General features: G+C 38.1%; 1 protein-coding gene across 2 annotated transcripts; it reads right to left on the bottom strand.

Moving 5' to 3' along the window:
* Positions 1-420: 420 nt before the first annotated feature.
* Positions 421-9,693, bottom strand: LOC130737746 (uncharacterized). 2 transcript variants are annotated; one of them, XM_057589593.1, is made up of 4 exons: positions 9,226-9,693; positions 7,823-8,971; positions 1,787-2,709; positions 421-1,046 (listed from the first exon to the last, which is right to left on the bottom strand). In XM_057589593.1, the coding sequence occupies exons 1-4, from the start codon at positions 9,227-9,229 to the stop codon at positions 690-692; spliced, it is 2,433 nt and encodes an 810-aa protein (XP_057445576.1). In that variant the 5' UTR covers positions 9,230-9,693; the 3' UTR covers positions 421-689. The 2 variants fall into 2 exon arrangements, with proteins under 2 accessions (XP_057445576.1, XP_057445577.1); XM_057589594.1 differs by having other exon boundaries at positions 7,823-8,965.
* Positions 9,694-10,538: the final 845 nt, after the last annotated feature.

Raw genomic sequence — 10,538 nt, 5'->3', positions numbered from 1 at the left:
GGGAAGGATGAAGAGGGACCAAAATGGATTCTCAAATATTTATTGATGACTAGGATTAATGAAAATACATATAGACATATAAATAATTATGTGGAAACAAATTTTTTCAATGATGAAAAAATAGGTTTTAATTTTTTAGGGACAATTTCTGATTCTTGTGTATAAATCGGGGTCTGAAAACATATTTAATGTGTATATATATAATTACATGTGTGTTTGCTTAAAAGTTGAAAAAAAAATCACATTCCTTTTTTTTTTGGGTCAAAAAATCACATTCCTTTTTTTTTTTGGTCAATAAAAAAAAATCACATTCCTTCAATCCATTCATTTGGTTTCATGGGCCTTTTTACATTGGAATATGATGCAAAATGTGCTTTAGCATAAAAGCAACTGAAAACCAAATACTCAGGTTTATCCAAGTATCCAACCAAACAAAATTTATTGTTTAACACTCAGCTTAGACAAGGAAAATATGTGAAGTTTAATTCCCTTTTTGTTCCTTTTTAGGGAAACCATGAGTTCTTTCTTGTCAACAAAAGGGACAGGAAAAATCTTACTTGTATCGATTCCATTGGATGATTGGAATTTTTCTGTGCCTTCTTCCATTTACAAATTGATCTTATTAACTATGGTAATAATACAGACTCAAAAATTAAAGTTCCAATGCTATATTTATATATATATATACGCTACCTTCTCAAACATATCATTCCTTCACGAGCTAGTGTCCCCTCAAGGTCTCCTATGATTCTAGCAGTTCGAACTTCGAGACCTCTTTGAACTTCGTGGAAGAGATTTCTTATACTGTCAGCAAAGCGTTTCATATCTATGCCAGCAGCAGCACTTTTGTTGTCCATCTCTTCCACCACTACTCCAACAAATCCAGGAACAATCTTGGTTTGAACTTCCATCAGCTTTTGTCCTGTTGCAACTATGTATCTCTGTAGTTGAAATGTCTCCTCTAAGAAGTGCTCCAGTGTTGATGTTTTCTCCTTTGCTCTTGCACCATTCATTTCTCCAACATTGGTGTAAAGCTCATTACCTTGCTGAAATAATAGTACAACAGAGAAATCATTGACTGATCCTCAACTTTGCAATACTAGTGAGTGTGTTTGGATCACCGTTTGGTTTTGGTAAAATTGATTATAGTAAAATTGAGTTGAAGTAGAGTGATTCATGATTGGATATATTTATGAAAAGTTAATTTTGGTGGATAATGTTGTGAAATTCAGTTGCAAAATCTCAAATTGGTTTTGCTAGCTTCTATCAAAATTGACTTTGGGTCTGAAATCAATTCTCCAAAATGACTCTCAAATATTAATATTTTCATCCAAAATTGAGTTTACTATACCAGAATTGATTCTAGGATATCCCAATGGGAACCAAACGTCTAAATGTAAAATTGCTGTACTTTTCATTACCATAATGAATAATAAAAGTTAAATTCATGATGGGACATTTTGCCATTATTTGATCTATGTATCTTTTCCAGTGTAGTGAAAAAAGATATAAGTTTAACACGTTTGAAAATCTTAAATTTGATTTTAATGTCAATTAATTTTGGAATGAAATTTCTGCACACCAGAATTGCTTCAGAGGAAAAACAGAGGAAAAATAAACTGATTCAAACACTTTTAGAGATTAAAAAATAGTCAAATTGAGTCACATGGATAAAAATTTGTTGTGTGCATATTGTAAATGGATTTTTACTTTATTAGTGTCAAAACTAACAAGACCCGACAATAAGGAGTTTTATAATAAGGGGTGGAGGGAGTAAAATAGTTACCATTCTTTTGCAAAGGTCATCAGTCTTCTCTTGGAGGGATTGATATCTTCCAACTTGTTTATTCAGCAAAGTGGTCAACGACAGAAAAGCCTTCATGCCACCTTTGCTATCATCACTGATTTCTGAGTTTTCACCATTGCTTTGCATTCCTGTCAACCTTTCAACAAGTACAAGCTGCTGCTTCAGCCTCTTGATCTTGTAAGATACCCCAAGAGCATGAAGATCCATTTTCCATGGAGACTGTTTTGTCTTATTAAAGGAAGTGCAGGTAGTAGATCCTATCTTTTCAGCAGCATCAACAACTTGTACTTGATTTGGACGTAGATTTTGGATAGGAATAGGACTATCCTCCCTAGGAACATCTTTTTCTTCTTCAACATTATTTTCTGGAGATTGAGCTAGTAAATCAACATTGTTAAATTCATCATGTGGCAGGTGCTGTGCTTCCTTTTCACAATCTTCCTCAATCAAGGTTTCCATCATTTGTATCTCCTTTTCTCCCGGTTTTTTCTTGATAACCTTGACTCCAGACCAGACAGCATCTTGGGCTAGTTCTGAAGATTGTTGAAGCAAATTTGAGTTATTTCTAAAGCAGTTCAAGGGCCTCAATTTTGATGCAACTTGCTCCTTCAAGGAAGCGAGTTCATCTTCTTTCTCGAACATTAAGCTCTCCAACTTCATCTTGTCATGTCTTAACTGTTTTACATCCTTAACCAGTCCCTCCAAATGTGATTGCAGCTGCTTTGTTTCCAATTCTGTTCTCAACAACTGCCAGCGAAATGCCTCCAGCTTCTCATCCTTGAGTAGCATTTGTTCTGCAAAAGCATCTAGCTCTAAGTGATGCCTTTGTTCAATCAGGGTTGCATATCTTTCTGCCTCAGCTCGCATCCAATCTTCCAAACGCCTAGAATTAGCAGGAATTGCTAAAGACAACACAGGGAAAAGTGTCAGGGCAAATAGATAATCTTGCTATAGAACTTTGAAGACTAACACCAAATAATCTAGATATCTCTCGGCACCAATGCAAGCCGACGTAAGCATGCAATTCAAGACAAAAATTGAACATAACTCTCCTTATGGAATGTGACAAAAGCTCATTCATGCACAAAGGGTGAAAGTTTGAGAGTTTTAGGGTGAACGTATGTCGCTTGCACTCAACCGGTATCCAAACACATGAGGGAAGCTCGGTACATTAGAACTCTAGCTATGTGCAGGGTACAGGAAAGGGTCTGACCACATGGTCAAATGAATGCAGCCTTACCTTTTTTTACTCAGGAGGCTGTATCTAGGACTTGAACTGTTGGGAGCAATAATAGAAAAGAGAGAAGAGAGAAAGAAATATAACACAGGAGTTTTTAACGTGGTTCGGAACACAATGTGTGTACCTACGTCCACGGCTACACTAGGTAGTAATATTTCTTTGGTGTGTATAATGCTTGCAATGAGGTGCTTATATATAGTAGGAGTAAGTCAACCTCCTCCTTATTCTAAGCGATGTGGGACTTACAAATAGACTACATAAGCGATGTGGGACTACAAATAGACTACATAACATAACAATTCTCCCACTTGGAGTCTAATTGTAGTAACTTCTTGTAAGCAATAAGCTAATCTGCTCTCCACCTAGTGTAGCGCCTTCGTCTTCAATTATCCTCGAAGGCCAGCTGAGGCAATGCAAAGCCTCAGCTTATCAGCTGTAGCAGTCTTGGTCAACATATCAGCTGGATTCTCTGATCCTAAGATCTTCAACAGAGATAATTCTTCATCATTGATAAGTTCTCTGATGAAATGATACTTCATCTGTATGTGCTTGCATCTGGAGTGAAAGACAGGATTTTTTGCAAGGCAAATAACACTTTGACTGTCACTAAACAATGGAGGAACATCTTGTTCTTTTCCCAATTCTTTGAGAAAATTCTTCAGCCATATCATCTCCTTGGCTGCTTCTGAAATGGCAACATATTCTGATTCAGTGGTTGAGAGAGCAACTCTATTTTGAAGTTTAGACTTCCAACTCACAGCAGTTCCTCCTAAGGTGAAAATATAACCTGTGGTGCTTTTTCCACCATCTGAGTCTCCTCCTAGATCTGCATCAGAAAACCCTTGTAAAGTGAGATCATTTCTTCTAAAGCATAGACACATTCTTGAAGAACCCTTCAGATATCTCAGTATCCACTTTACACCTTCCCAATGCTCCTTCCCAGGATTTGACATAAATCTGCTGACAACTCCCACAGCATGTGCTATATCAGGTCTTGTACAAACCATAGCATACATCAAGCTCCCTACTGCAGATGCATAAGGAACTGTTGACATGTAACTTTCTTCTTCATCTGTTTGTGGGGACTGCTTCTTTGAAAACTTTAAGTGATTTCCCAAAGGGGTGCTTCTGGTATTGGCATCTCCAACATTGAATCTGTCCAGTAATTTTTCAACATATTTCTCTTGGGACAACTTCAGAACACCTTCTGATCTATTTCTGGAAATCCTCATACCAAGGATTTGTTTGGCTGGACCAAGATCCTTCATCTCAAAGTTTTCTGACATCTGTTGCTTCAACCTGTTAATTTCAGTCATATTTGATCCTGCTATCAACATGTCATCAACATACAAAGCAAGAATAACATAACTGTCAGCAAATTTCTTAACATAGCAACAATGATCCATGTCACATCTATTAAAACCTGAGTTGCTCATAAACTCATTAAACTTCTTGTACCACTGTCTCGGTGCCTGTTTCAGACCGTACAAGCTTTTGTGAAGCTTGCATACAAGATTCTTCGTGCCTGGAACTTCAAAACCTTCAGGTTGTGTCATATAAATCTCTTCTTCCAAATCACCATGTAGGAATGCAGTTTTAACATCTAACTGCTCCGAGTGAAGATTCTCTGCAGCTACAATACTCAGGATAACTCTTATAGTGGTCATTTTGACAACTGGAGAAAAAATCTCTGTGAAGTCAATTCCTTGCTTTTGCTGAAACCCTTTCACTACAAGTCTTGCCTTGTACCTTCTGCTGCCATCAGATTCTTCCTTCAGTCTATAGACCCATCTGTTCTGTAGAGCTTTCTTTCCTTCTGGTAACTTGGTCAAAGACCATGTTCCATTCTTCTGAAGGGACGTCATCTCGTCTTTCATTGCTAGCTCCCACTTGATAGAGTCATTCCCCTGCATGGCTTCACCAAAATATTCTGGCTCTCCAGCATCAGTTAACAATAGATAATTCAACGAAGGAGAATACCTTTGTGGTGCTTTCGGTGTTCTTGTAGATCTCCTCACTTGAGTTATAGGAGTTTCAATTACTGCTGTTGGCTCTTGTTCCAGCTCAACTTCTACCTCATCATCCTCGTTCTCGGGATTAATCTGGTTTCTTTTGGCTACATCACTTTCTGAAATTTCTTCCAATGCCACTCTTTCAGAAAGTTCCAACTGTTTACTTGAACTCATAGATTCTGCAAAAGACCTGTCTTTATAAAGCACACTTTCATTAAAAGTAACATTTCTGCTTCTAATGATTTTCCTGTTTTGTTCATCCCAAAACCTGTAGCCATACATATCAGACCCATAACCAATAAAAAAACATTTTATGGCATTGGGGTCCAATTTGTCTCTCCTATCGGAGTCTATAAGAACATAAGAGACACAACCGAAGACTTTCAAATGTGAAAGACTTACCTCCTTTCCAGACCATACCTCTTCAGGCAACTGATAATCCAAGGGAACAGATGGTCCTCGATTTATCAGGTAAGCTGCTGTATTAATGGCATCTGCCCAAAACATTTTTGGCAACCCGGACTGGATTCGCATACATCTAGCCCTTTCGTTCAAGGTCCTGTTCATTCTTTCCGCGACACCATTTTGCTCAGGTGTACCTGGTATTGTCTTGATCATTCTGATCCCATTTTCTGAACAAAACTTTTTGAACTCCTGGCTGTCATACTCCCCGCCATTATCAGATTTCAGACTCTTAATCTTCAAGCCTGTCTGATTTTCAACTTCTGTTTTCCACCCTTTAAACACAGAAAACACATCAGATTTATTTTTGAGAAAATAAACCCATACCTTTCTTGTTGAGTCATCTATGAAGGTGACATAATAGCGTGAACCTCCAAGAGATTTCACTGGGGCTGGACCCCACACATCTGTATGCACCAATTCGAGCTTTTCTGATTTTGATTTCCTGCCTGCTTTTGAGAAGCTAACCTTTATCTGTTTCCCCAAAATGCAATGCTCACAAACACCAAGATCAACATGCTTCAAATTTGACACCTTACCCTTTGATGCCATGATCTTCATTCCTTTTTCACTCATGTGTCCAAGTCTTTGATGCCATATAGATGAGCTATTGACAGCTTCAGTTACTGCTATCATGTCCTCCTCTGCAACCATATAAAGGGAGCCTCGTTTCTTTCCTTGAGCTACAACCAGATTGCCTTTCGTCACCTTCCAAGCTCCACCTCCAAAAGTGGTGTGATAACCCTCATCATCCAACTGGCCTATAGAGATCAAATTTCTCTTTATTCCAGGGACATGTCTGACATTATGCATTGTCCAGAGAGTTCCATTAGAGGATCTGATATCAATATCACCTCTTCCCACAATATCAAGTGGTTTTCCATCTGCAAGATAAATCTTTCCAAACTTTCCACATATATAGTTAGATAATAATTCTTTTGAAGGAATAGTATGAAAAGATGCACCTGAATCAATAACCCATGAATCAACAGGACTATCCAAGCTGCAAATTAATGCGTCTGCTACTTCCTCAGTTGCTGCATTAGCAGATTCATCATCATCTTGCCTCTTTTGGTAATTCTTCTTTTTCCTTGGAGCTTTGCATTGATTGGTGAAGTGACCCTTTTTGTCACAATTCCAGCAAGTGATGTCATTCCTGACTCTTGTCTGACTTCTGCCTCTTGATTTTGATCTGCCTCGGCCTTGGCTTTGATTGTGACTCTTCTGGCTACCTCTTCCTCTACTTTCAGTATTCAATGCTGAACCGGAAGTGTTTGAAGACTCTCCTGAATCTTTCCTGCGAATATCTTCGCTTAAGATCAGGTCTCTGATGTCATCAAACTTCAGCTTGTTATCCCTTGCGGAGTTACTAACCGCAGTGACAGTTGCAGCCCAACTATCCGGTAAGGATTGTAACAGACTCAAGGCCATCAATTCGTCGTCAAAGGTAATCTTCACTGACGATAGCTGCGAAATAATTGTATTAAAGCTATTAATGTGTTCAGTTACAGAGTTACCTTCTCCCATTCTGAGATTGAATAGACGTCGTATCAGATGTACTTTATTGGCGGCAGATGGCTTCTCGTACATATTTGATAATGCCTTCATCAGATCTGCAGTAGTCTTCTCATTCACAATGTTGAAGGCAACATTTTTGGATAACGTCAATCTGATCACACCAAGGGCCTGTCGATCTAACAGATCCCAGTCTTCCTGCTTCATGTCGTTTGGCTTCTTCCCTGTCAAGGGTTGATACAACTTCTTTTGGTACAGATAGTCCTCCATCTGCATCTTCCAAAACCCGAAGTCTCTGCCATCGAACCTCTCGATCTTCACCTTCCCTTCTTCTAGCGCCATTGCTCCCACTTCTTCCTCTAAACTGAGGATCTATCCCACGAACCTAAAGCTCTGATACCAGTTGTTGGGAGCAATAATAGAAAAGAGAGAAGAGAGAAAGAAATATAACACAGGAGTTTTTAACGTGGTTCGGAACACAATGTGTGTACCTACGTCCACGGCTACACTAGGTAGTAATATTTCTTTGGTGTGTATAATGCTTACAATGAGGTGCTTATATATAGTAGGAGTAAGTCAACCTCCTCCTTATTCTAAGCGATGTGGGACTTACAAATAGACTACATAAGCGATGTGGGACTACAAATAGACTACATAACATAACATGAACCTGTGACCTCACTCACATGGCAACAACGTTTTACGGTTGCGCCAAGGCTCCCCTTATGGTATCCAAACACATACTAAATTCAAAATTCAGATAGAAGTTTGAGAGTTTCATCTTACATAAGTCTTCACTTCTTTGTGGCAAGTAGTGATCATCAGAGAAGGGTGAAGCTGAAATTTTTTCTGATTCCTTTGGAATGTGTGATGACCCTGCTGAACTAGATTGCATGCCTCTAGTACTCAAGTTCACCAACATGTTTTTAAAGGAATGTCTCTCCTTTTTTCCTTCTGAAACTACCCTCCACCTTTCTGTCTCCTGCTCCGCTTGCTTCCTCCTAGCCTTTGACAACTTTACCTCCTTTAATAGCATTTGTTTCTCTTCACTGTCCATCTTAGATTTCCTCAACATTGCTGACAAAATCTTATCTTTCTGTTCCAAATCCTTGTGAAGTTTTGCAATCTCCAAAGAAAAATTCTGAGCCATCAAATCTGACTCCTCTAGCTCATGTTTTGCAGCTTCCATTTGCTTCACTGCACGGCCGAGTTCAGCTTCAAGGTGGCGCTGGTTCGACACGAGTTCAATGAATGCAGTTTTGTGCTTCCTGAGATCAGAAGATTGATTTGTTTCCAATTCTCTTAATTGTTTTGCATCCCTTTCAGCCTTGTTGACCTTCTCTTCAAGCTCCTTCATCTTTTGCTCCCTTTCTTCAATCTCCATGTCCCTTGACTCCACTAAGCCCTCCATTTCCTTCAGTTTCTGATTCAATTCAGAGATATCTGCATCCTTGTTTTTTTCAAAAACTCTCAGCTCATTCAGCAGAGCCCCAATCTGCTGCCTGAGTTTCCTCCTTTCACACAACCATGTTTGTTCCTGTGCAGCAAATATTCCCACCACTTTCTCATTGGCTTTAGCATCCTCATGTCTCATCCTCTTCAGGTTCTCAATTTCCATTTCTCTCTCAGCAATTTTGAGCTTGCAGTTGCATTCACAGTCATTTCTCTCTCTCTTCTGAACTCTCCACACAATCAACCCTAAGAGGTTGGCACTGCCTTGAAGCATGGTGTCACAGATTTTAGACAATCTTCCAACTTCAAGTTGTGGTTGTTTTGTAAGGACATTGAGGGCAAAGAATGCACAAGAAACACCAAAATACATGGGATACATGCTATCAATGTCACTCTTGTCATACCCAAACCCAATTTTATCTAAAACAGAAATTCCCTTCTCACCCATTTCTGAGATTTGGTTAATTTTCCTGGCCTCTGCAACTGAAAACCAAAAGTTAGAAGACAAACTCCAATAACTACAATTGTAAGCCCCACCACATTAAACTCACATGATTCAGACAACAAAAATGGGGAAAGCACAGACCCACTTCTGAGAAAATAGATCCCAAAATGATTCAATAATTGTATACAAAAAAGGCATAGTACACTTATATTATACCAGTTCAATAATTGAGTCACAGCAATACCCTAGTGAAATTGATGTGTAATTTTCCAAATAATGTTAAAAAACTTACACATCAAGGGACAAAAATTGCAATGAGGGAGAAATTGCAGCTATGTCCAGTTAGCTCAACCAGTCACACCAAACAGCAAAGATCATGTAACTGATGTGATGTGAAAGGGGCATCTTGTAAATATGGCAAGAGAATGCACTCAATGCAGAAAAAAAGGGTGTTTGCACGTGTAAGACTGCAAATTCTGTTGAAAAAGGGAGATGTATTGTACTCTACATTGAAAAGAAAGAAAGGCTATGAATTTTGGTCCCTGGTTTTCAGTGAAAGGAAGAAAGGCTATGAACCCCACATGTTCCTTCTCTTTTTTTTCCTTATTTTTTTCTTCCTTTCTTCTCCACCTTCCACCACCTACTACCCTAACCCACCACTCTCTCTGTGGCTCAGGGCTAAACCCATTTTAGCAAGCAAAAGCACTAGATTCCTGGATGCTTGTCACCATTGCTGACAAGAAAGAGAAATTGAGGAGCAAAAAGAATATATATCTTCTATCAAGTTGGCTATAAAATATTGAATGTAATCAGAGTAGCTTACCTGGACTATGTTGATGATCAGAATGCACAAAAGGTCATTTTTGTAATAAATTATAGTTGAAGCAGAAATCATAATGATTAAGGGACATGCAAGACTAGGCTTTCAACAAAACAAAAATTATAAACAAAACATTTGGTTCAAGTTGTACATATTGATTTGCATCAAGAAGTATCAGATTCGAGTATTGAGTATTGTGTATAGAAAAAACTTTTGCTGTGACAGCTTTCATCACAATGTGAATGTTCCTAACTTGAAAAAATTGACTCTGTGTAGGATATTTGTATGAGACAACAAACCAAAGTATAAAAATCAAAATCAAAATATCATAGACAGTAAAGTGGCAGCTACATAAAGTATATTTTTCTGTTTTCCTTCGTTATATACATATGCAAGTTGGGAACAAGTACCTGTTCCTTGGCAACGTGGTTTACCCCATTTTGATAAATTGGTCCTTTTCATGGCATTTAGTGAAACAAACTACATTGATAACTTTTCCTGGACCACGTACCTTATCCTTAAACTATACTTACGAGTTACGATTACAAAGGATTTGTTTTCATCCATATACTACCCTCATGATCAAATCTAATATATAGAAATTTAGATATTTTGTGCAAGATAAATAGCATGTTTGGAAATTCATCTAAAATTGTTTTTAAATTTAAAATTAATTTCAGAGAGAAGCTACTTGCTTTTGTGAGTAACTTAAGAGTGTTAAAAATTAATTTTGAGGAAAAATAACATGCTACAAAATACATCTTGCTTTGCGCAGATATTTCTCA

Source organism: Lotus japonicus, chromosome 2 (genome assembly GCF_012489685.1).
Source record: "Lotus japonicus ecotype B-129 chromosome 2, LjGifu_v1.2".
Classification (NCBI taxonomy): domain Eukaryota; kingdom Viridiplantae; phylum Streptophyta; class Magnoliopsida; order Fabales; family Fabaceae; genus Lotus; species Lotus japonicus.
Note: the sequence above shows the minus strand (reverse complement) of the source record. Positions and strands in the feature narration are given on the sequence as shown.

Excerpts from the sequence above, each read along its gene's own strand:
- LOC130737746 (XM_057589593.1), bottom strand. Across the intron at positions 2,710-7,822 it reads ACAAAGAAGTGAAGACTTAT|CAATTCCTGCTAATTCTAGG; the intron begins GTAAGATGAAAC and ends TGTTGTCTTTAG. Across the intron at positions 1,047-1,786 it reads ATGACCTTTGCAAAAGAATG|CAAGGTAATGAGCTTTACAC; the intron begins GTAACTATTTTA and ends CTATTATTTCAG.